The 27282-nt window shown below is 35.9% G+C and overlaps 1 protein-coding gene across 2 annotated transcripts in view; it reads left to right on the forward strand.

The window, feature by feature from the left end:
- Positions 1-27282, forward strand: part of Tbck (TBC1 domain containing kinase) — a 113334-nt gene that overhangs the window by 58620 nt on the left and 27432 nt on the right. For both annotated transcript variants that reach the window (XM_090356719.1, XM_090356720.1), the window contains 3 exons: positions 2348-2384; positions 3073-3234; positions 16885-17057. In XM_090356719.1, coding sequence (XP_090212845.1) covers positions 2348-2384; positions 3073-3234; positions 16885-17057 — 372 coding nt within the window. The remainder of the gene's footprint in view (positions 1-2347; positions 2385-3072; positions 3235-16884; positions 17058-27282) is intronic.

Raw genomic sequence — 27282 nt, forward strand, 5'->3', positions numbered from 1 at the left:
GGAAAAAGTATTAAAGGAAAAACAGGAATTAAAGTCTCACATATTATTTACCTGATTTTAATTTAATTGGTAAACTGGCTGATTCCAGGAAGAACTTAGGCTGTATAATACATTAAAAATATTAGGTCTACTTGAATAATGACTTAAGTATTGTTAGAATTCGAGGCATTTTAATAATATTTACAGTAATTACCAAAGAATATGTAAATAACAAAACCTCAGGTTTGATGGGGTTTTTGCAATAGTTGCCAGTATTTAATATGAAATTTTTTTCTTAGTGTATTAGCAAAGGAAAACTAACTCACTTTGTTATTTTGTTAATACTTAGTGGAAATTTCTCAAACTATATAATCTCATGACTGTTTAGTGGGTTTTTTTGTTTTTGTTTTTGTTGCTATTATTTTGCTGGTCCTGGGGCTTGAACTCAGAGTTCGAACATTGTCCCTGTGCCTCTTGGTGCTCAAAGCTAGTAGTCATCACTTGAGCGACTGCACCACTGTTCTGGGGTTTTTGGAAATGAGAGTCTCAACAGACTTTCCTGCCTGGGCTACTTCAAACCTTGATCCTCAGATCTCTGCCTCTTGAGTAGTTAGGGTTATAGGTGTAAGCCACACAGGCTGGGCTAAGATTTTTTTGGTTGTTGTAATTTAGGGGTACTGGGATTTGAACTGGAGGCATGCTTCCTCGGCAAGCACTCTATACCATGCCTCCGGCTATTGGTCTTTTTATATATTCCTTTCATTTATCTTCAATATCATTATTTGGCAAATATGTGCATATCCATTATGTGCCAGGCGATTTCCTATATTTTGGAAATAACAATGGAAAAATTGAACATATGTCTGCTCTCCATTCAAGTGGGGATATATATTAGAATATTAAAGACCATTTCATTAAGACTTTTACTTTATTATTAGTTGCAGAAAGCAATGAAGTGCAGTGACATCCGATCTAAATATTTTAGCTGTGTAATTCTGACTACTGTACTGAGATGAACAGGGTAGAAAGGTGACCAGTACAACAATCTAGGCAAGAGATGTAGTATCTTGAATTAGGTATGAGAAATGTTCATGTTCTGTTTATATTTTGGAGGTAGAATAACAGGACTGCTGGTGTGAGAGGAGATTAGTCAAGAATGATTCAAGAATTTCCTTTTTGCTGGGCAAATAGAAGTATAGTGTTGCTGGCATTTGTAATTGGTGATAAGGATTTTGGAGGAAGGCCCAGGAGGTCAGTTTAGGACATATTACAGGTTTTTACTGTTAGATATGTAAGTAGAAATACCAAGTAAGTATTTAGAGATGGAAGCTTGAAATCCATGGGAGAAGTCTGAGAGCGAAACTGAGTAAGGGAATTCTCAAACTGTAATTACTATGTGGGGAAAAAATAGTAAATGTAAAAAATTTAGAAGCCGAACTTGAGACCTTTCACTATTTGGGGGGTGGGGGTCAGTTCTGGGACTACTCAGGGCCTGAGCACTGTCCTTGGGCTTTTTCAAGGCTAGCACTCTTATCACTTGAGCCACAGAACCACTTCCAGCTTGTTTTCTTGTGGATATGTTACCAGGGAGTCACACCCAGGTCTTCGTGCATGCTCGGCAAGCACTCTACCATTAGGCCAGGCACCAGTAGCTCCCACCTGTAATCCTAGCTACTAGGAGGCAGTTCCAGTCTTCAATAGTGTGCTGTATTCATTCCAAATAAAAGAAAATGACTGTTTTTCAGATATTTCTCTAAATTATTGTTGAGGTTTGAACTTGACAGTCACCAGCCAAGAACAAAAAAGAAGAAATGAAATGTTCCAGCTAAATAGTGAAGCAGCGAAAAAAGTGAAATCCTTTGTTCAGTTTGGGCCCTGGGTAAATAGTATGAAGTCTACTCTACTCAAATGGGTGGAATCTACTTAGAGAATGGTTCAAATGCCAGTTTCATCTGGAAATAGAAATTTAATGAAATATCTGAGGATTCTCTTATCCATTTAGTTTGACACATAAGATTTCACAAGGGCCCTAAAAATCTCAGCAATATTTTTCTACAGTTGTGAAAAATATATCTCTAAAATTATCATACTAGTGTGATATTTGAATTAACCATGGTCTTTAGTGTATTGAAATGAAGATACTCTAATAAATAATCCTTGGCAAAAAGTGCATGTTCATTCCTACTATCATTCAATAATCATTATGTAATTAAGTACTTCTGACAATTTTAATTACCTATGTAATTTTTATTTAAAGCTTGGACAAAAATAGAATTTTTTGACCATTCAAATTACCCATGATCATTCTAATTTTGCCTTTTCTTTGTTCTTCATTCATGCTTTGTACTCCTGTTTTTCCTGCTCACAGCTCTATGCCATTCCTTGGTTTCTCACCATGTTTACTCGTAAGTATCATTGTCCCTGTTACTATTGTATTAGCAAATTCACCTCCATTCTATACTAGTATTTTTTATTTTTAATATTGAAATTATAATCTGTATGTATTATACTAGAAAGACAGAAAGTTACAAAATTAGAAAAATTTCAATTGAATTATTGGTGGCAATTTAATAAAGCAATTATTTATAATTCATAATGGGAATATTGCCTTATAAGTAAGATAATGTTGAGTTTCCTTACAAAAATCTTATTTATAAAGATAATGTAGTTTATGAATCTCTTGAAAAAATATAAATGGGACAAAGATAACGGGATTTGAAATGGAAATTTTAAAAAATACCATCTGTTTGACTAATCTGGTTATCAGTTTTTAAAAGGTGCTAGGACACTGTAGATTTGAAAGGCCAGCTGTTTTATGTAAAAAGTTTGGAACCAAGTGTGGTGGCTCTCACCTGAAATCTGAGCATCATAGTTTGAAGACAGCCCATGTAGGAAAGTCCACAGATGTTCCAATTACCTACCAAAAGCCAGCAGTGGAACTCTGGCTGAACTAGTAGAGCACTAGTTTTGAGTATAAAAGCTCAAGGTCAAAATTCAAGCCCTAGAACTGGCACAAAAAAGTTTGATAATTTTAACTCTTACTTTTTAAATGTTTTCGTTTGTTTAAATTTAATTTTTTAATGTTTTCCACAGACGTATTTCCACTGCACAAAATCTTCCACCTTTGGGATACCCTACTACTTGGAAATTCCTCTTTTCCGTTCTGCATAGGAGTAGCTATTCTCCAGCAGCTTCGAGACCGGCTTTTGGCTAATGGCTTTAATGAGTGCATTCTTCTCTTCTCTGATCTACCAGGTATAAACAGAGCCACTAAATGCAATTGGACTGTAAAATAATGTGATGTTTCAAGCAATTTGCAAAGATATTTGTGTAAGTCCTCACAACCTCCTCTGTTGCAGTCTTATTACCCCTCTCCAGAGTCTCTTCTTTTTCTTTGCTATCCCAACATTGCAAATACAAATTTGGGTCATTCAAGTTCACTGGTTTATTTCAGTCTTAGTGCCAGCAAAAGCGTAAAATAGGGGTGGGGGCTGGTGAGGTGGGGGTCGGATGTAACTTATTTACCCTTTTGCTTAGGACAGAGCTGTTTATCTTTGGCTGCTGGAAAGTAAGTAAAGGCCACTTGAGAGGGTGCTTGAAAATGCATGTTTATATAAAGTTGGATTCTTCTTCCCTAGTCCTAACCCTAGCTGCTTGCTAACAATTGGCATGGTTTGGGAAAAGGAAATACTGTGTTCTTGCTATGGTTAAAAAGACATAGTAATTTGCTTAAGATATAATTAAATCTATAAAGAAAAAGTATAGTACAAAAATATTAACTTCTATAATTCACTCCATCACTTTTGCTGATCTTATTGCTATACCTCATATCTTCAGACAAGCATTGTGTGTGTTAATAAATGCACTTTGTTGCTGGAAATCAAACAGGAAACAAAAGAAAATACGTTAAGATTATGTATTTTAGTGACCAGCACCAGTGCCTCATGCCTATAACCTTACCTGTTTAAGAGGCTCAGATCCAGAGAACCACTTTTTGAAACTACAAGACTTCATATCCAAAAATAGCTACAAAAAGACAGGCTGCAGATGTGACTCCAATAGTAGACTAGTGGGGAAACAAGAAAGCAAGTACAAGGAGACCCTGAGTTCAAGTACCTGAAAAAAAAAAAAAAAGTATACATTAAGGCCTGTTTGAGGTCAGCCTAGACACAAAGATAGCAAGACCCCATCACAACAAATAAGCTGGGCATTGTAGTATACTTCTGTAATGCTAGCTATGTGGAAAGCACAAGGAGGAGAGTATGGTCTCAGGCCTGTTCCAAGCAAAAAAAAGCATTATCTGAAAATTATCTAAAGCAGAAAGAGCTGAAGACCCTAATCTCAAGACCCTGATATTAGGACCCAATACTGCTCGCTCTAAAAAATGATTATACTCCTGTTCAACTCTTTCAGAAGCAATAAGGAACCTGCTGCCCACCCTGATTTTATTTGAGGAATGATCTGTATATGATACTCTTATCTCTCTATTGAAAATACTTGTCTTATTGAAATATTTAAACTATTTGAGAAAGCAACAAAAAATGCCTTGGAATAATTTAAAATTTTTCCTTACCCTACTTCCTGTTAAAAGTATCACTATCAGCTAATTTATCCAATTTTAATTATAGTTATATAAAAATATTTTTATGGGAAAATCTTTATGAAATCAAGGAGTTTTTTTTTTTGCATTCAGTTTTGAACATGAACAAAGAAGCTAGTTTCACAAACTAAGAATGCTGTCTGTACCCTACAGATGTTTTCTTAGCATTCCCAACTTCCCAAAGTAAACAGAAGAAGACTGATTAGGATTGAAATAATTTCTCTGGTCAATTATATAAACATGTAAGTTGTGAATGCCATTGGTACATTTTTAAAAACAAGAAAATTTACTACTTTTCCTATTCCATCCCTAAATGTTTCCATCTTCATTGGTGAGAGATCATCTTAATATTTTATAAGCAGATGAGTAATAACTTATACAAGAAAAAAATGTTTCTTAAATTTTAAAAAAAAGGTACATTTGTTATATCTGAATAGTTGATAAGGTAAGCTCAACTTACTTGCACACAGGGGATTCCTTCTAAATGTATTACTTTTTATATTATTATCCTCATCTTCAACACTGTCAGACAAATGGATGATTAGCTGAATGATTATCAGAGAGGTAGAACAGAATGAACAGATTTCTCAGTAATTTCTAGGGCAGGGAAGAGGGAAAGAGCCATGCATTGATTGTCTCAGTTACGATTTCTCATGGACTTATAGCACATTGTTGGCAAAACCAAGACCTAATCCATTTTCATCTCTTATTTATATTAGTGGACAATATTAAGCTGCTGTTTAGCCTACCCATCTCTGAAATGTTTACATTCATTAGAGTTAAGAATTGCTTTATATAATGTAGCACATTGTCATAGTCTAAATTACATTGTAAGTTAGGATGCCCCATTAAATTTGAATTACATACAATAAATTTTAACATAAACAAACTCCAAGTATTGCTTATTTGAAACGGTGCATTTGTTTTTGCTAAACTTGGCAATCTTGACTATAAATGTTAAAAATTACCATGTAGGGAAAAAATATAGAAAACTATAAGGGAATATAAACATAAAAGGGAATATAAACAAAAGCAAATATTTTGGGAGGTAGAAAACTAGTCTCACAATGATCAAATAGTAATGGAAAACTTTTCTGTATTAACATAAAATTTTGGTGTATTTCCTCTCATTCATACAGATATAGTGATATGCCAAACACCATAGTGACACTTGATTTAGCCTCCTAATTTAACAAATTATAAACACTTGATTTTTAGTCGTTTCTGAGAAATAGTCCGAATACATGTATGTGGTTTATACCATCTGTAACTATCAAAACAAGAATGTACGATTGCCATGAAGCACAAAATAACTCATACAGGCCAGCACTAGAGTTTGAAAAATACATTATCCAGCATAAATGCTGGGTGGGAAGTTGTCATGTATGTTAGTAACAGTGACCTTTCAGCAATTAAAAATGTGCTCCTGGCACATGTCTCTAATCCTAGCTATTCAGGTGATGGCACTTAGAAGTATTGTAGGTCAGTCTACCTCTGGCAAAACTGGTTAAACTTTATTAGCACCTGTTTCATTCATAGCACTCCATTTAAATAGGAATTAGATTGCTTTAGTTGTAGGCCCAGCTGTTCTAATCTGACTTCCTACTTGATTTCTCATACAGAGAACAATTTCCCAGTACATAATTGGTTTATATTATATTAACACAGAAATATCATTTTCTAATTCTTCTATCCAGAATCATCATCCCTGCCCCTAACACGCAGGCAACTGAGGTAAAAGCACTTAAATCATCAGAAATCATATTTTTCATGTTTTCATAGTCTAACTAACCTATTTCGTATTCTTCCCTTTTACTATCATCATCTCATTCTTGACCTAAATGACACCAGTAGTACAAATACCAATTAAATAAACTCAAATTTTCTAGTAAAATTTTCTAGTAAAAACTTGAGGTTATACCATGAAGAGTGAATGTATGTGAAAGGCTAGGGAGGTAGCTCAGTGTTAGAGGACTTGCCTGGCATATCCAAGACTCTGAGTTCTAACTCCAGCACCACACAAAGTGTGTATATAGATAGGCTGTTCGCATTTTTAACTATAAGATTTGAATCAAATATAACTCATTATAGCCAATTTTTGATGATCAAAGTGCTGAAAGGCCCCAACAAGTAACTCAACTTGTGAAAGTCTTTTCTCGCTGGAGCACTTAGAACAAAATGGAAAGCAGGTAGAAAAGACTAGAGGATGTAATTAGGAAAAGATCAAGCAGGTCATACGTAGCGAGATGTTTATAAAATGTTTGTAGTGACACCTTATTTTCAGTGCCTTTGGCAAATGAAAAATACCATTGAAAATAGCTTTGAGTACCAAAATACAAATGTTACCCTGATATTTTAGATTGTTCATGTCTGTACATCCCTTTGAAGAAGTTTCATCATCAGCAAATCCAGACATTATTAACCTAAGTGTTCCTAGTGTTCATCCATAATTATTGTTTCCTGTGGGGTAGAGAACTGGATTTGTGCTGGAGTAGATCAACTTATACCATGAAATTGTTTTGTAAAGTTTTATTATAAACCCTATAAGCCATTTTAACGGAAGCTACAAAAACATTTCTACGTTTTTCTTAGAATTACAGCAGAATAACCATAATAGGAATTAAATATGAGGAATTTAATTATGGTCCTCCTCTCCTACACTCATCCATAATAAGTAATATTAAACTAGGATCTAGATGCTATTCTAAATTCTTTTTATTTTAAAGCTGATTAAGGAGAAAGTAGTTTTCATTTTCATTATTTATATAGTCACTGAAATAAAAGTCCATGAAAATGATTGTCAGAATATCATTAAGTGATGTCAGTTTTGAGGGGAAGGAGAAGGCACAACTGCTGTGTTAATTTATGGAAAAATTGCAATCAAAAACAGATGTTGCCATACACTACTTCAGAGCTGAAATAGTCATCTTGGAAAACACAAAGTCAGTAGCACAGCCAAAGAAGATTTTCAGATCACCTTAATTACTCCAGGCCCTAGTCAGGGTTGATAAGAATTTTTTGCTTTCCTTGAGTGTAGACTGGAGCTGTTTACATGTCTTAGCCCTGGTCCCACACGTGTCAAGAATATAGGCTGCCTATTTTTTTATGACCGACAAGTGTTTTGTTTTTTCCATGAGTTTTTATGAAAAGTAGAAACTCTTTGTTTATGTCAGTTATTAAACATGTAATTTCAAATTCCATTGATAGAATGTGTGCTGTTTATATCTGACTTAAGTTTAAAATACACAAACCATCACTCATTTTTGAGGTATACCACAAAAACCTTTATAATCAGAAACTATCCTTAAAATTTTCCACATGCACTGCTAATAATATTGCAAGAATTTAAGAGCCAAAACATACTATGTTTTAAACTGACATATCTCACATATTGCTCCATAAATGATATATCTTTTTAAAATAATAGTACTCATGGTTCACATTTGATTTCTGTACTTGATCTTGTATCTTTACATTTAGTAGGAAAGTGGAAGATCTCTGTACTGACTGTGATAAATTGTGATTTTCAGCAGAATGAAAGCTAGTTAACCCAACCATATTTAAATACTTGAAAAACAAATTTAAAAGCATTTCTATTTTTATCAATTTGACACAAGCGTCACTTACCAAAAAAAAAAAAAAATCAAAGACTCCTCCTTTGTTTCTGGTTCATCATTGTGTATAACAGGAAAGGAGAAAATGCCTGCAGCTTTCCTGTGCTAAATCTTAAATCTCCCAAGCTGTTGCTCTGTTCTTTTTTCTAAAAGGTACTCTGCCATTCTCAACATCAGCAGCTCTGTTCTACATTACCTACTCACTGGTAGCTGACAGTTATGGTAAGAACAGAAAACAATTTAAGCACCCTATATTGATAATGTTTACTGCATCTCTTATTTATGTCTCCCTTCACTGGAGACATTAAGCATCAGCAATGATAGATGCATGGTAAAATATGCCAGTAATTACACTCGCACATACTGAATTTGAAAGGCTAGGTGAATTAAAACAGAAACCCAGAAACATGCCTTCCTTTTCCCTTAGACATTACTGGGATGGGGTTTCATATATCTTCTTCTAAAATTCATTTTAAAAATCTTATCTTTTTTTCCACTTAAAAACTTTGAATGTAGAATACTCAAATTTCTCAGCACCCTATAAAGGCATCCTAAAATCACTGGTATTTCTATTGCACTCTTTTTTAAAATATTTTTTATTGTAATTAATAAAAGGGTTACATGATATTTTCCAGATAGAGGTGCATTAATTCACATACATTGATACCCTTTCACATGTCTTGGTACCCATTACTCTCCGCCCCCACCCCCCATCTTGGTTTTCCCCCCTTTCCTATCCAATTTCAAATAACCAAATACAAATATATCCAGTATATCAGATAACAAAGTGAGATGCTGTAACAATATGATACAACCAAGTGACAGCAAAAGAGATGAGAAATAATATAGTACATTAAGGACAACAGTCATTGATTGTATGGCTTTTGTTTCAATATCCTGGAGGTCCTTTCAATTAGCTTCATACTATATGGCCTTATGTATCTAGGTTTTGCTCTATTGCAGATCTCTCCTAGTAGAGCCCAAGGTTTCTAGTGATGATGACAAATGAGGGAAACCATTGAGCCTAAGTTCCTTTGAGTCTGGCTTACTTCACTTAATATGATTTTTTCTAAGTCTTTCCATTTCCTAACAAATGGGGCAGTGTCATTCTTTCTGACAGCAGCATAGAATTCCATTGTGTACAAATACCACAACTTGTTGATCCATTCATCAACTGAGGGACATCTAGGTTGATTCCATATCTTTGCTATGGTGAATAGTGCTGCAATGAACATTGTTGTGCTAGTGGATTTAGTATGCCCTTGTTTCTGGATGGTTGGGTAAATGCCAAGTAGTGGAATTGCTGGGTCATAGGGGAGTTCTGTGTTTAGCCTTTTGAGGCACTGCCACACTGCTTTCCATAGTGGTTGGACGAGTTTGCACTCCTACCAACAGTGTAGTAGTGATCCCTCCTGGCCACATCCCCTCCAGCATCTGTTATTATTCGTTTTCCTGATCCTGGCCATTCTAGCTGGAGTGAGGTGGAATCTTAGAGTTGTTTTGATTTGCATTTCTTTTATGACAAGAGATGTTGAGCATTTCTTCATGTGTCTTCTTCAGAGAAGACTCTCTTTAAGTCTTTGGCCCATTTTTTAATGGGATGGTTGTTACTTTGGAGATTAGTTTTGGAGTGATTCAATTTTTTGAGTTGTTGATATATTTTAGATATGAGGCCTTTGTCCGTTGTTTGGTTGATGAAGATCTTCTCCCACTCTGTAGGCCTCCTAATTAATTTACTAGCTATGTCCTTTGCCATACAAAAGCTCTGCAGTTTAATGCAGTCCCACTTATCCAGCCTTTCTCTGATTTGTTGTGATTCTTGGTCCTTATTAAGAAAGTTTCGACCTGTGCCAAGGAGGCCAAGTGTATCTCCTATTCCTTCCTGTAAAGTTTTCAGTGTGTCAGCTTTTACCTCCAGGTCTTTGATCCATTTGGAGTTAATTCTAGTGCAAGGTGACAACGAAGGATCCAACTTTAGTTTTCTGCAGGTGCTTAACCAGTTCTGCCAGCACAACTTGTTGAAGAGGCTGTCTTTCTTCCATTCTATTTTTTTGGCTCCCTTGTCAAAGATTAGATGGCCATAGGTCTGTGGTTTAATATCTGGGTCCTCAGTTCTATTCCATTGGTCTTCAGACTGTTCCTGTGCCAGTACCAAGCTGTTTTGATAATTATAGCTCTGTAATAGAGTCTAAAGTTTGGAATTGAAATTCCTCCGGCGCTGCTCTTTCTGCTAAGAAGTGTTTTTGCTATACGGGGTCTTTTATTATTCCATATGAAATTTTGGATTGCCTCTTCTATTTCTTTAAAGAATGCCATTGGGATATTGATGGGTATTGCGTTGAATTTGTAGATAGCCCTTGGCAAGATTATCATTTTCACAACGCTGATTCTTCCAATCCAGGAGCATGGGAGGTTTTTCCATTTCATCAGTTTTGCTTTAATTTCCCTTTTCAGGGTTTGAAAGTTTTCATCAAAAAGGTCCTTTACATTCTTCAATTAGGGCCTGTGTCTTGACAGTTCTTGTGGTACTTAGATGGTATGATGTTTAGGTGCCATTTCTTTCTCTGTATTGCATTTATTTTGGTTTTCTATGTGTAGAACATCTTTGAGAATTTTTTGTAATGTTTGTTTGGTTGCTACATAATGTTGCAGCTTTTCCCTGGAATGGAATGTTTTTATTGTTCCCTCCGTTATGAATGAGAGCTTAGCTGGGTACAGTATTCTTGGTTGGTAGTTATTTGACTTAAGGGCATAACATATATGCTTCCAGTCACTTCTTGCTTGCATGGTCGCTGCTGAGACATCGGGTTATTCTGATTGGTTTGCCTTTATAAGTTACTGATCCCTTTTCCCTGGCTGCCTTTAGGATCCTTTCTTTCGTCTCTATTGATCCAGTTCGGATTATAATGTGACAGTGGGATGTCCTTTTCTGGTCAGGTCTGTTTGGGGTTCTAAAAGCTTCTTGTATCTGGATGGGCCTGCCCTTCTGGATATTTGGGAAATTCTCTGAGATGATTCCCTGAAGTATATTTCCAATACCATTGACCTCTTTCTCCAGACCCTCCTCAATACCAATTAGCCTTAAATTAGGCTTCCTAATTGTATCTTGGACCTCCTGAAACGCTCTCTCATATATTTCCTAGATTTGGATTGACTCATTTTCTGTTCTTTCTCTATAACAACTAAATTATCTTCAGCCCTGGAAATTCTCTCTTCTGCATTGTCTAACCTGCTATCAAAGCTATCTGCTTTATTCTCCCTTGCTTCTAGTTGCTCATTTTTTATGCCTTTCATCTCTTCTTTTAGATCATGTATGGATTTCTTTAGCTCCTTTATTTCCATTTGAGTGGTTAGCTCAGTAGCTTTATTTTCTTTGGATATTTGCTGGAGTTTGGTCACCTTTTTATTTGTGGATTCTATGAATTCATCCATCTTTCTTTGAAAAACCTTTACCATGGCCTCCTTTATGGCTTCTCCTTTTTCACTTATCACCTTGTTTATGGTTTCCTCTTGTTTAGCTATGGCTTCCTCCCTTATCTCTTTCTTTATATTTTCACATTTTTCATTAATGATGTTTATCAATTGCATTTGTATAGCACTTGGAAGACTCTCCTCTAGGTTTGCCAGTGACTGTTCCATTGTCTGTTTATATTGGGTGGGGAATGTTATTCCTTGATTTGACATTTTTCTTGAGTTTCTTGTTCTACCCATTTGAAAATGGGAACAAGATTAATACTAAACACGATTATAGTTTTTCAGATATAACAAACCTACACCCCTTTAGCTGGCAGACACTAGATATTCACAATTTTTGATTGGTATTATCACTCTTTCTTTTTGTGCACTTACAGACCAGTCTGATACAACCACTGATAACCAATTTATGACCAAAACAATAAGCCTCTCAATCCAATTTCTATTGTATTTAAGTCCCTCTGGACCTAGAGTATAATTGAACACCTAGATATACAGTATTGCTCAACAGCCATCAATTGTAGATCCATGCATTATAAGGGTTGAAAGATGAACAGAGGACCAGAGATAGAAAAATAGTATGAGAGAGGACAGGGGAGGTACAAGAGGAATAACGTAGGAGTGTAAGATTAGTAATGAAGAAAAGGTATAGCGTAAGGATAACTGACCTAAGTTGGTAAGCAGGTAGCATATTTGAGTACAAAGTTTGGAAAGTATTAGATAAAGCTTATGTTTGCTACACGACTAGCTCTCAGCCCAACAAGTGGCCTCACAGTGGGCCGTGGGATGGATCTGCGAGCTTCAGTCTGAGCGTGCTGGGCAGATAGTTGGTTTTCCTGTGCTGCTTCCAGGGGCGGGCCCCCAGCCAAGGGTCTGGGGTTTGGGAGTTTCCAGGGGCACTCAGCAGGACCAGCAGGTGTCTGCTCTGTTCCCAGGGACGGGGCCCAGCGGAGGATTGTGGGCTCCAACGGCAGAGCCGGGCCTTTCTGATTCTCAGAAGGTATGCCTGGCTGCTGGTTGGCCCTTCAGTTCCCTGCTGTGTTTCTGCCGGTTTGGCCAGGAGTCTGTGACTGTGGGGGGCCCCTCAGTGCTGTCTTGCTCAGGATTCCCAGCTGGAGGGGGACAGATGCTGGCTCCTATTTTCCCGCACACCCCACCCGCTGTTGTAAGGCAGGATCTCAGCGCCCCCCACTCTCTAGACCCAGTGGCCTGGGAGAGGAACCTGTTGGGCGGGTGTGAGCTGGGACACCTCCGCCTCCCCTGGTGGGTTGCTGGAACTTAGTGTCCGCCCGCCTGTCAGTCTCCAGTCAGAGGCCTGGGAGAGGAGCTTGTTGGGCAGATGGGGGCTGGGACATCTCCGCCTCCCTTGGTGGGGTGCTGGGACTTAGCGTCCACCCGCCTGTCAGTCTCGGTCAATGGCCTGGGGGAGAGGGTTGTTGAGGGAAGGGACAGGATTCTAAATTCCTTGCCCCCCTGCTCCTGCCAGTCTTTCTCGGGCATGGTGGAGGGGTCTGAGTTAAATTCTATAGCTTGGCACCAGCTCTGCTTTCCCGATGGGTTTGGGGACCCGCTGTGCTACTCACTCCTCTGCATTTGCTGTGGGTGCTGCATGGTGTTGGAGTATCATTCACTCCCCTCGGATCTCCGCCGCTGCCTGTGGTCCGCGTCTGGGTTCCGCTGCTTGCTGTTCTGGTTCCTCGTCTGGGTTCCGCTGCTTCTGCGGCTCGCTGGCCTGGTCCTAAGCTGGTTTCTGCGGGTCAGGGCTGCCTGGCCCGGCACCCTGCTTTTCGTGGCTCAGAGCTGGCGGCGAGGGGTGGGGGAGGGGTCCTCGTGTTCCGAAGTCTTTGAGAAAGTTGGATGTAAGCTTTATCTGGATTTCTTTTCCGGTTTGAGTCCTTCTCCGTTGCTTTTTGAGTTTGTTGTTGTGGATTTCTTAATTGGCTCGTGGGACTCCCTGGTTCTCTCTTTTTGTGAGAGAGAGCTAGGCAGCGTCCCTATTGTCTCGGCGCCATCTTCTTGCCCCCTCTTGCACTCTTTTATCACCAAAACCAACACCACTATTCCAGCTTATCTAATCCAGGTACCATTATATTTGTATGTAATATATATATATATACATATTTGTTCATTCTTATAATTGTCTAGAGATTTCCTACTATAAGCATATGTGCATATATGTGTGTGAGTATATATATATATATATATTTTTAATTGCTGGTTTGTCATTTCTTTTTACTAGCCAGGTGTATTCATGAATAACTATTCAACATTGATCCATTAGTAACCAATGACTAACACTCAAAACTTGGGTTATCTTAGTTATGTTACTCCCGTGTCATAAATGAGTATGTTGGCTGATCTATTATTTCCCTAGTCTTTTCAGTTAGGGAATTCAACTTCCCTCTCAAAATTGCTCAGTGAAATTAGTGGAATTTGGAATCTAGTGGAATGACAAGTGTGTGGGACCATTCCCCTGACCTTAACTTAGGTTGGAGAATGACAGCAAATTAAATGTGAGTGTGGTACTAGGAAAGATAGTGAGTTTAGTGTTAGATGTTTATGCTACTGAATTGAGAAGGTAAGACACCATCAGATTTTTGACTGACAAATATAATTTGAAGATTAGAGTCTCAGATTTCCTCTAGTTTATTAGGCTCTTTTAAAATAGCTTCCCATTAGTGCTTGATAAAGGAATTATAATTCTGTAGGTGTCAGATATCTTTTTTTCCTGTCACGGGGAGCAATGCAAGGATTGTTTTCATGATGCTTACATTATGAGCTAAGCATGTGAAAGATTATATAACAAGAACAAAAAATGTAAAAGTACCATAGAGATAATAATGGTGTCTATAAATCTAGCTTCTAATAGATGAGGATTTAGGAAAAATGCTAGGTAGAACCAAAAGATAGGACAAGAATGCACTTACTGTAGAAAATGATAAAGCTTTGCAATGAGAAAACTCACTAACTTGACTTCAGAGCTACAAATCTAAAATGTCATTCAGAAATCTTATCCACTGTTCTTGATACCTTAGGATACCCAAGCTTATTCATTTAGCATGTATTTAACAAACTTTATTATCTGGTACCTTTCTCTTAGTCCATAAAGATAAATGAGATATAGTATAGTCTTGTAGCAAATGAGAAGAAAATACTGGAAATTTAGAAATAGTGTAAATGTAACACAGAAATATGAAGTTGGATACTATTTTAATGTAAGTAGAATGCTAATTAAGCAACTTAGCAGGAAAGATAAAAGGCAATAGTGTCTGGACTAGATAAGATTTTGGCTGTAGTGGTGCTGGTTTTGGTGATAGTGATAAAAAGTTAGTGAAATAGGCAGACCAGTGACTACGATAACTTGGATTGCATGCTGAGGAATTTGACCATTCTGAATTCAGAGTTTTAAGTGGAAAAGATTACAGGATTTTATATGAATTTTAGAAAAGTACTTATAGCTATACTGTAGAAGTAGAATCAGATACTTGAAAAATCAAGTATTCTAAGCAATGAAAAAAAAATCCTACAAAATCCTGAGATTTCCAGTGTTTCCAAATACAACTCAGGACATTAAGTAACCTTGAAGTAACTCATTCAAAGCAGGTAAGGGAATGCTTGAGGGCCAGACTTTCCAAACTTGTTGGTCTTATTTCAAATCTAAATGAACTGGGAAATAAAACCTTATACTTTAATAACTTCCCATGTTTTATCTATAGTTACACAGTTAATGTAAGTCACAGATCTTGTATCTTAAGTTTTTTCTCTTTTGAACAGAAACGTCAGGAGCCAGTGCAGTGGCTCACTCCTGTAATCCTGGCAACTCAGGAAACTGAGATCTGAGGGTCAAGGTTCAAAGCCAGCCAGGCACAAAAGGACCTGAGACTCTTACCTCCAATTAACCTCTAGAAAACGGAAAGTGGGTCTCAAGGGTAGGGTGGTAGCCTAAAGCTGAAGAGCTCAGGACAGCGCCCAGGCCCAGGGGTAGCGTGTTAGCCTTGAGCTGAAGAGCTCAGGGACAGCACCCAGGCCGAGTTCAAGCCCCATGACCCACCAAAAAAAAGAAAAAGAAATGTCAGGAGACTGAGATTATAATACATGCCCTTAGAAATCATTGCAAAGAGAATGAAGATATACAATACCTGTAATATAGTACATGCTCAATTAAGTGTCCATTTCTCTTTCCATTCTCCAAAGTTTCTCCACCTTGTAATTGCAAATAACTAAATGTATAACTTGTACACTGTGTTAGCTGTGACAAAATACTTGAGATAAGGAACAGTTTATTTTATTTTATTTTTTTTTTTTGCTAGTCCTGGGCTTGAGCTCAGGGCCTAAGCACTGTCCTTGGACTTTTTCAAGGCTAGAGCTCTGCCACTTGAGTCTCAGCACCACTTCTGGCTTTTTTCTATGTATGTGGTACCGAGGAATCGAACCCGGGTCTTCATGCATGCTAGGCAAGCACTTTAACCACTAGGCCAAACTCCCAGCCCGGAACAGTTTATTTTGAAAAGTTAGTTTCAGAGGTTTCAGTGGCCTGTGAGTATGTCTTGTTTAATAAATGGCAATGATGCTGGGAATGGTGGAGTACATTCAGGAGGCAGGAGGCTAAAGCAAGAGGATCACGAATTCAAGGACACCCTGGGCTACATAGGGAGATCCTGTCTGGAACAAAAAATAGGAAGTAAAAATAAACACCACTGAAATTTGTAGTTCACTTTACTAGAAGTCATAGTAAATCTTCTGTCTACCTGTTCCAAATTCAGCCACCCCCTTCTCTATTTTATCCTGCTAAGATGACAACATTATCATAGTGAACAGAACCAAGTTTTACGTAAGAATATGTGATTATTTCTTGAAATACTGCAATAATCATTCTTATATGTATTTAAGGTCAAGTAAAACATACATAAAAGCCTATATACATTATACATAGCCCATGTGTATTATAATATAAATATTACAATATTTATAGGAATATAATGATTCTGTTAATAATTAGGTAAATATTATGTTTATGTAAATAATATCTACATAAATATTATAAATAATCCAATATTTCAGTCACCAGTCTTCTGATTAATAGCTATACTAATTTTATTGGCATCTTTTCTAATTATCTTAAGTATATATTGCATAGACAAATGGACAAGTCATTTGTCTTTTTGTATCAGCAAAGCAATCCAAACCTTACTTGCTTTTTTCTTATTGTTTTTGAAGAAATTGACATTGAACGTTGTGTTCGAGAGTCAGTCAACCTGTTTTGTTGGACTCCTAAAAGTGCTACTTATCGACAGCATGCTCAGCCGCCAAAGGCAAATTCCGACAGTGGGGTCAGAAGTTCAGCTCCTTACCTCTCCACTGACGGTGCAGATCCTCCCAAGACTGATCTGGTGTGTATTGGCAGGTGGAGGTTGCAAACTCCAAAAAAAGTTGGATGTTAAAATTAGTTTATCCTAAGTATCAGTATTGCTCATAGTGTATTGTCATTTTTGTGCTCTCAGCGTAGCTGTTTTCTACCATATGAATGTATTCCTAGAGATATTTCTATGTCCATTTGGACATTGCAGTTAGAGTGCTTTGACTTCTCCATGTTACAGTTTTGTTTTCTTGCATATTTTAATATCTATATTCTGTTATAGAACAAAAGATTACAGAGTTAGAGAAAGAATATAAAAAAGAGAAAGTCTGAGATTCATTAATAGGAAATTTTTACTCATTTACAAAAAAGAAAAGATAAGCGAAACAGCTGTGCCATTAGGCTCTTTAACATAATACATATGAAAGCCAAATTAGAAATACGATCAACATGGTCTTGTTATGATGTTATATGTTGTAAATTTCTAGTACTGCCTGAGTACTTCTTTCCACAGAATTGAACTTCAGTTAATAAGTACAAATCATTTAGGAGATACCTTGACAACTTTTAACAGACTAAGCTTGTCTAATGATGAAATGTTTTCAAATTTTGACATGTTAATAGATTCTGTATTTAGATTCTGTTGCTTAAGTTTTGTACTGATTTACTTTTCATTCTATTATCTTACAGATTCTCTTGGATATTTGTGTAGTTGTTAGTATCATCACCTATAAATACATCATTTTCCAGTTATATTTTATTAGTTTTGCCATATATTTTGGACAGGACTTTTAACAGTAAATCAAAATAAAATTGTTGGCAGTAGGTAGATTTGCTTTTTTCTTAGTTGAATGAAAAGACATGTAATTTTAATGTAAATTTTATTTTGTTTTTAATCATAAAGTCATACATGTGACATAGTACCTCAAAATATGTATATATTGCATAATGTTCAAATCAGGTAAATATATTCATCTCACATTTTTTTCTCTGTTGTAAAAACATTCAAACTTCTTGCAGCTAACATTTTTTAAATGTATAGTATATGTTAGTATAGTTCTTTGCTGTGCCATGCAAGACCAAAATTTCTAACTATAATCTTTTTTTGCCAGTCCTGGGGCTTGAGCTCAGGGCCTGAGTGCTGTCCTTGGGCTTTCTCAAGTCTAGCACTCCACCACTTGAGCCACAGAAGCACTTCCAGCTTGTTCTGTATATGTGATACTCAGGAATCGAACCCAGGGCTTTGTGCATGCTAGGCAAGCTTTCTATTACTAGACCACATTCCTGACCCTACCTATAATTTAAATGTATTCCTCCAGATCAGTTTTTTTTTTCTCTCTCTCTCTACTTTAACCCCACTCTCACCAACATATTTTAACCGCTACTGTATTTTTTTCTTTAGATCTTGAACTCAAAGCTGAAGGTTTATTTTTTTTTGTTTGGTTAGTTTTGGTTTTTTGTCTTTTGTTTTTTGGGGTTTTTTTATTTTTTATTAAAGAATTTATTAACATTGATTTTTACATCATATTTCAAATGACATGTTTAACAAACAAGTGTTCAAGAAGGGAATCTCTATATATAATCACTGGGACTTAGTTTTTAGAACTTAATCCAAATTAGGCTAAGGGTATGTATGACATAGAAATATATTAATTTATGAAATAAAACATTAAGTCTATAGAGTCATAGCACTACTATATTTTTAACATTTATGAGATTAACTTTTTCCAAGTATGTATCTCCATACTTGTCTTGTTTCTTATCTGTGTCTTCATCTATGCTATCATGAATGATAGGATTTCTTTTTTTAGTGGCTGAATTCAGTATGTTTATATACCTCCGCTGATAGATCCTTAGGTTGTTTCCATTCTATGGCTATTTTGAATAGCCACAGTTGACTTGCCAATGCATATATCTCTTCAGTGTACTAATTTCATTTCTTTTGGATATATTCCCAGTACTGGAATTGCTGACTAATATTTTCACTCTGTCTTTTAACTTTTTGAGAAACGTCCATTCTGTATTGGTATGTGACAATGACTGCACTTAAACACAGTCCCACCAACACTATGTAGGGTTTCCTCCATACTCAACTTCACTTGTTAACTTTTCCCTTTTTGGAAATAGCAATCCTCACTGCAAGGAGGTAATATTTTGTCCTAATCTTGATTTACATTCCCTTAATAATTTGTGTAGTTGAGCATTTTTTCATGTGTTTCCCTGTTGGCCATTTGTATGTATTCTTTTGAGGAAATCTATTTTGGTGTAGTTATCATTGATAATGGTGGGGAGATTTTGCTGTTGAGCCATGTGCATTTCTTATATGTTCTGAATGTTAGTCCTTTGTCAGAAATGTAATTTGCATTTTCCATTTTGTGGATCCTCTTCACTCTTATTTCCATTACTTCACAAAAGCATTTGAGTTTGATATAATCCCATTTGTCTCTTCATGCTTTAGGTTGTGTCTTATGAACATCTTTGCCCATTTTAATGTCCTTAAAGTGTTCTCCTCTCATATTTCATAGTCTCATTTGTCTGTAATCCACTTTTGAGCTGATTTTCTTTTTTTGTGTTGGGGGAGGGGCTGAGGAGGGAAGCTTACTTAATTGGAGATAAGGCTTTCATGGACTTCTTGCCCCAGCTAGCTTCAAACCACAGTCCTTAGATCTTAACCTCCTGAGTACAAGGTATGGGTCACTTGAGCCTGGCTTGAATTGACTTTAGCATAGACATTAGTTTTACACTATTGCCTATGAATATCCAACTTTCTCTGAATCATTTACTGAAGAGTCTGTGTTGTTAGCATGTTGTCAAAGATCCTTTGGATCATAGGTCATAAATCTGCATGAACTGATTATAGCCTATGAGTCTGTTTTATGTCATTATATGGCTTTAATCACTAGCTAAATTTATAGCACAGGTATTGAAATCAAGTTATTGAAATGTGTCCTGCTTTGTGGTTCTTTTTACTCTAGTTGGTTTTGGCTTTGGGATTGTTTGATTTGATAGAAATTATTTGAGAATGTCTTTTTCTAGTTCCATGTAGAATTTTGCTTATATTTTAATGAGCATTGTACTGTCTCCTTAGATTGTTTTGAGTGATGTGGCTATTTTAACAATATCAGTTCTTCTAATCCATGAATGAGGATGCATTTCTCTGTGTCCTATGAATTGCTTTTATCAGTGTCATACAGTTTTCATCATAGAAACCTTTCACCTCTCTGGTTACATTTCTTCCTTAGTATTTTTGTAGCTCATGAAATGCATAGCTTTCTTGATTTCTTTTTCAAATCTTTCACTATTGACACATATTGATACTGCTGCTGTGTGTGCCTGATACTGAACTTGAGGCCTGAGCATTGGCCCTATACTGCAGCCACAGCTCCACTTCAGACATTTTTAAGGGTTATTTGGAGATTAAACTCTCATAGACTTTCTTGCTTAAGCTAACTTCAACCCAGAATCCTCAGATCTCAGCCTCTGCACAAGCTACTGGCAATAAGCAATAGTGCATATTTTTATGTTGATCTTGTATATTGAACTTTGCAGATTTTGTTTACTTCTGTGCTGTAAACACCCCTTTCTGAGATAATGAATTTTCCATCTTTTTTCCATATTGCTTAAAGCTAATGAGCACTGAATTTTATCAAATGCTTGTCTTATTTGAAAAAAAATTTCCTCCTTTAATGTGGTCATGTATTGAATTTACTGGTTCTTGTATTCCCTGGGTCACTAACAAAAAAAATTTAAGGTGCTGACTGATTTGCCAAACTTTTATTTTTAGTTTATGAATCTCATGGGCAAAGGTAAGATAAGCATCTAGTTTTCATTTCCTCTCTGCCCTTGTCAAAGCTTTAATGTTAAGATTGTAGCTCTTTCTTTGTCTGCTGTCTAAGTCAGTTTCTATAAAAGAAATTACTTGTTGCTTAAAGGTTAAGAATGGTTCTTTGTCTTTTAATCAGGAAGATGGACTACCCAAGCTTCCTGTTTTCAAGTTTATGTCCTATGGAATGTATTCCTGTTTAATTTGTATAATTATTTCTCAAAATTATTTTTAAACAGGCAATTTTAAATGCCTGTTTTCCCTAATATTTTATGTCCACTGAACTCTTTCTTCAAAATACTTCTCTAAAATTTTTCCCTCTTTACATCCTAATATGATTGTTTAAAGGTCAAAATTGACCTTAGCATAGAAAAAATACTATATTCATGTCCTATAAAAACATACATATTGCTCAGGTTCGTATATATTACTGTATAGATTCTTGAACAGATTAAAACTGGTTTTATAAATTGGACATAAGTAATTTCAGTTGATACCACTACAATGAAAGTTTGAAAACAGCCATGAAAAGCAAGATCAATTTGACTTGATGCCTACAGTAATAAGATTTATTCCCAGAAACAGACTGGTGCTGTAAGAAAGCACATAAGCTTTGCTCTCAGATTTAGTTCCAAATTTAACCTTAAATAATTCTCATAATTTTTCTTGTTTCTTATTTGTAAAAGAGTAATTGTAATAGTAGCTCTATCTTTTGGGAGTAAGAATGATATGTTTAAGATACCTAATTCACTGTCTGATACATAGCCATTTAAAAATAGTATTATTACATGTTTAATAGTTGAAGCTAAGGCTGTGTAAACCACTCAAAAAATTTATATAAGGGGCTTGCAAATCCAATTTACATAAAAGAAAAGATGCTCTTGTAGTCTGTTTTTCTTAGCTATGATAACTGTATAGCTTGCAGACTTTTACTTATAAGTCACAAAAGCAGTACAGGAGTAAGGGATAGAATAGAAGCTGGCTTTCCAAACAAGGAATTTTTTGGCAGTTTTCCCTTAGTAATTTTGGTTTCAAATTTCACTTTGACCTTTTTTTCTTAGTTTTCATATAATTTTGATTTTCATAATACAAAAGAATTTATTCTGCCAAGGCTTTTACAACATCTAATTTTTCCTTAAACAGCTAAAAATCTGCTTGAAAATTCTTGTTTGTATGTTAATTGGAGAAACTTATAGGTAAAGATAATATGACTTGATATCCAAAAAAATGAAATTTGAATGCTTTGGGGAAAGAGTGTAGTCTTGGGGAAAGATTATAATATATATTGGATTTCCTTAATCATTTTCTAACTAAATTTTATTACCATATTTATTTATGAGTGCTACAATTTGATTGAATCAAACCTGTGAATAAGCAAAAATTACTATTCTTCAAGACACAGTAATTACACGTAGTAACACAGATTTTTTAAATTTTATTCACAAAATGGTATCTTCTTGTTTATACCACTATAATTTAAGAAAATAATGTTCACTGAATTATCTTTAGTTCATAGTGAATGATTTATCTGTGCATGAGATGTGAATTTAGTATAGATAGAGTCTTTGCAATATATTTTATGGTTTAAGTTGAAATTGCTCCTGAAAGTCAAACATTAGTACTAGTTAGAGACTAAACTTGGTAGACAACAATTAAAAGCAACACCACTTTTCTTTAGTACTCAAGTGTATTACAATTTCACCAAAAAACAAGGAAGACAATATATGTGACCAGTTTTGTTAATATTATATACATTCATACTCAATTAGAAAAACTAAACATTGTGTGCTTTAAAGAGTATTCAAAGAAGAGGGGAATTAGAAACCTTTGTGTCTCTTCTTTACTACCATCACTTAATCTCTTAAGACATCAGGACTTTTGCATGTTGTTTTCTGTCCTTTGCTGAAAGTGTTTATCATTTCTAAGACCTTTGTTTTGCAGGGGGAGTGGTGGGGGAGCAGTTCTGGGCCTATAACTGGGTCCTGTCCCTGAGCTTTTGTGTTACAGCTTTTGGTGGTTAATTGAAGATAAAAGGCTTTATTGCTCTGGCTGGCTCTGAGTGAAGATCCTCAGATCTCAGTCCTTCAGTAGCTAGAATTACTCGTATGAGCCACCAGCATCTAACGCTCAGATCTTTCTGCTGTTATCTTTAGGTTTATGTATTGGATTTTATTTCTTTCCATCTACTCATTTTTTACTTAATTTATTCTTGCTTTTCTAAAATCTTGGGATGTATCATAGGGTCTTTGAGATCTCTCAGATTTTTAATACAGGCATTCATAACTTCCTCTTAGAGCTACCTTCAATATATCCCAAGGTACAGGTAAGTTGTGTTTGTATTTGATCTGAGGGATTTTTAATTTCCTGTCTAATTTCATCAAGAACAACTGAGTGTTCAAATTTCAGTCTCTTTAGGTCTATACAGCTTCTTTTGCTAAAGCTTAGCTTTTATGGTTTTCTGTATTCTTTAAGAAATATAACAAAATATAAAGTCAATATGAAAAGCACTAGCTTATTCATATACTAATACCAAACATGTGGAGAAATAAATCACAAAAACAGGGGCCGGGAGTTTGGCCTAGTGGTTAAAGTGCTTGCCTAGCATGCATGAAGACCCGGGTTCGATTCCTCAGTACCACATACATAGAAAAAAGCCAGAAGTGGTGCTGAGGCTCAAGTGGTAGAGCTCTAGCCTTGAGAAAGTCCAAGGACAGTGCTCAGGCCCTGAGCTCAAGCCCAGGACTGGCAAAAAAAAAAAAAAAATCACAGAAACAATCCCATTCACAATAAACTCAAAATGCAATGCAATATAGTGCAGTATAATACCCTAGCAATAAATCTAACCAAGGGAATCTTAGTTAGAATCTTGCAAAATCTCTACAATGAAAACTATAAAACACTCTGGAAGGAAAGAAAGAAGAAAAAAAGAACTCCCAAACTAATAGTGTGAAAATGTCCATATTACCATTAGCAATAAACAGAATCAGTGCAACTTCACCAAAAGTCCAACGACATTCTACACAGATCTAGCAAAAACAATCCCAAAATTCATATGAATGTACAAAAGCCCTCAATAGCCAAAATTAGTCGAGGCAAAAAGAACAAAATTGAAGGTATCATAATTTCTGACTTCAAATGCCATAGTATCAAAAACAACAAGTTAGTGGCACAAATAGGCCCATGGCTCAATGGACTAAGTAGAAAATTCAGAAATAAACCCACGCTTCTACAGCCATCTGATTTTGATTCATGTGCCAAAAAACATACATTGGAGATACTTCCAGATTATATCAATCTTGTCTGCTATGAGATCCTTTTCGGGGGCAAGGCTACTAGGTAAATTTTGGGTTATCTAGGTGTGCTACAAGCCTCTGGACTGTGAAACTTTCCTCTAGCTATGTTTGCTGTGATCAGTAGGCTTTTCTGGAACTCTTTCTTACCTTTCATTGCCTCCATTTCTTGGTCTGATGTTGTTCCAAGTCTTTGTAGATTATATGGTTTCAGTTTCTCTATTACTAATTTCCAGTATTCTTCTACTTTACTAAAAAATGCAATTGAGCATGTCTTACTTTGGTTCTTGTCTATGGAGAAAGAAGCAAGTGATAGGTACCTCTGTTCTACTGTCATAGATCCTCCTTCAAAAAAACTACATTTGAGTTGATGAGTAAATTTCAGAAAGTGCTAAAATGTAGCAACAATTTTTGGCGCAGAATTTTATTTGTCAACAATTGAGGATCTGTTACGCATCATTCTAGAAAACTTCAGTCTATAAATTCAGGAGCGCTAGTATGCACAGAATATACATGATAGGTGTATAACTACTGCTCTCAGTCTTCATTTAAACCAAAATGATAAAAACATCCCAAGTGGATCATGAGAGATTAGAGGACAACACTTGCTGTTGAAACCAGAACACCAAACATTGCCATTTTAATGGATGGTTTCTAGGTATGTAATTTCAGCATAAAGCCTGGGCTATCTTCAAGGAATGAGCTACAAGTTCCCCTCTCTACACAGTTGATGATGCAGACATTGTGGAGGTGGTTATTGAGTCAAAATGGAAAACAGTACAAGCAGGAGCCAGATAATCCTGGCTACTCAGGACGCTAAGATCTGTGGAACTATAGGCCAGCCTGGTCAGGAAAGTTTACTAGTCTCCACTTCCAAAATAATCAGAAAAAAATCACGGTTAGAATTGTGGCTCAAGTGGCAAAGCACCAGAAAAAAAAAAATGAGTCTCTTAACCTCATTGAAATTAAAAACTGAAAAAAGAATGAGTGAAAGATGCAAAGCACCCTAATTTGATAAAGACAATCTAAATGAATATTCTAAAATAACTAGAAATCAATAACTACATCAAACCTATGGGGTACAGGCAAAGCATATGTTGCCTTTATCATTTTCACAGTGTCTTGCAAATAATGGATATTTATTGATTAGCTTTATCAAGTTATTTTATTTGAACTAATTGTTGAAGGATAGATTGGACTTATGTAAGTAACAGAGGAAGAACTGCTTTTGTATTATCACAACCAATCTCAAAGCCACCCTAAAAAAGGTGAATGAGGGTAGAAATCATTTGCCATTTTTAGTTAACCATTTTATTCTGACACTTGCCATACTTTGGTAAAGAATAGGCCACATTATTTCCTTCCACTAATGAAAGGGCTCACAGTATTATGGAGTTGTACCAATGCTCTGAGATTTTATAACTATTAAGTAGAGAGTTCAAAGAAGTTCAGGAGATTTTGCTGTGAATGAACTAAGCCTCACAGAAGGAATATTTCTACCCCTAAATTCAGTCAGGTTTTCATTTCTGTTAGGCAAAGAAAACACTTTACCCCATTGGCTAGAACCAGTGACAACTTGTTTTGACATTAAAGAAGCTGACACCAAGTAGTCTGTCTGCACTTCATTTTGTAACTGGCTGTGTTAAAATTGTATGGAAAAGCTCTATTAACATTTCATGAAGGAAGTGAAGGATGATGGACTAAAGTTTATTTTCTGACAATCTCTGCTGTTTGTTATTCTTTAATATTTAATGTAGCTGATTGTTTTTACATGAAATTTGCCTTCATTTACAATACAATATTCTGTCATATTTTCATCAATTTGCCATCAGTGTATCAGTTATTATTCACTTAGCTTCAGACCTGAGGGCTGCATTAAAATCCCCAGGCAAAGATTCAATTCCCCAAGTTTTTAAAAAATAAGTGATTGCGGGGCTGGGAGTGTGGCCTAGTGGTGTAGAGTGCCTGCCTAGCATGCACGAAGATCCAGGTTCGATTCCTCGATAGCACATACACAGAAAAAGCCAGAAGTTGTATGGTGGTTCAGGGTAGAACACTAGCCTTGTGAAAAGTCCAAGGACAGTGCTCAGGCCCTGAACTCAAGCCCAGTACTGGCAAAAAAAAAAAAAAAGTGATTGCAAGAATATCATTGTGGTCTCAGTTAAATTTAAGCCTTAAGATAGAGTACAGAGAAGTCCTGTGATGCTATTTAGTTTACATTACTAATAAACTATTCTCTATGTTTACACACTTTACATTTTCTCTTCTTCCTTGAAATTAGTCTAAAGTCACAAATGACTCTTCTGTTTTGATCTCACCTGATTGTTACACCGTGAAAAGTGTCAAGTGATACTCTTTTTCTGCCATCATTCCTGGATGTCTGGTGTACCAGTTGTCTTTCTGATATCTCTCAGTGTCACCTGAGGTAGAATCTTACCGTATTTGTCAGAGTTTTTGTTCTTTTTAAGACTGACTGCTATTCTTCCATGTATACTATATGTCTTGTTTATCTATATATCATTGATGGACACTTGGATTGCTTTTGCTTTAGCTGTTTGTATATCCATGTTCAGAGCAGGTATTTACAGATTATCTTTAAGACCTATATTTTTAGTACCTTTTGACATATATCCAATTTAAATTTTCTAGTGTCATATGCCTTTGTATCATATGCAAGAAATTAATACTATGAAGCTTTTACTCTATATTTTCCTTGAACAGTTTTCTAGTTTTACAATTTACATTTGTGTGATTGATTTTGAGTTAACTTTTGTACATGTTATTTTAGTGTCAAACTTCATTTGTTTGCAGGTGTTTACCTCTGTTTTTCCATCACCATTTGTTGAAAACACTGTCTTATTTCCCCTGAATTAAAAAAGTATATATCTGGCTCAGTATTCTCTTCTATAGATCTATACATCTGTCTTTATGCCAGCACCACAGTTTTACTGTAGCTTTGAAACAAATTTTGAAGTCATGAAGTGAACCCTTCCTTTCATTCCTTTCATCAAGACCTGTAATCCTAGCTACTCAGGAGGCTGAGATCTGAGGATCATGGTTCTAAGCCATTTGGGGCAAGAAAGCCCATGAAATTCTTATTATCTCCAGTGAACTACCAGAAAAAAAAAAAAGTGGTGCTATGACTC

This window comes from Megascapheus bottae, chromosome 23 (assembly GCF_031878675.1).
Source record: "Megascapheus bottae isolate mThoBot1 chromosome 23, mThoBot2.hap1, whole genome shotgun sequence".
NCBI lineage: Eukaryota > Metazoa > Chordata > Mammalia > Rodentia > Geomyidae > Megascapheus > Megascapheus bottae.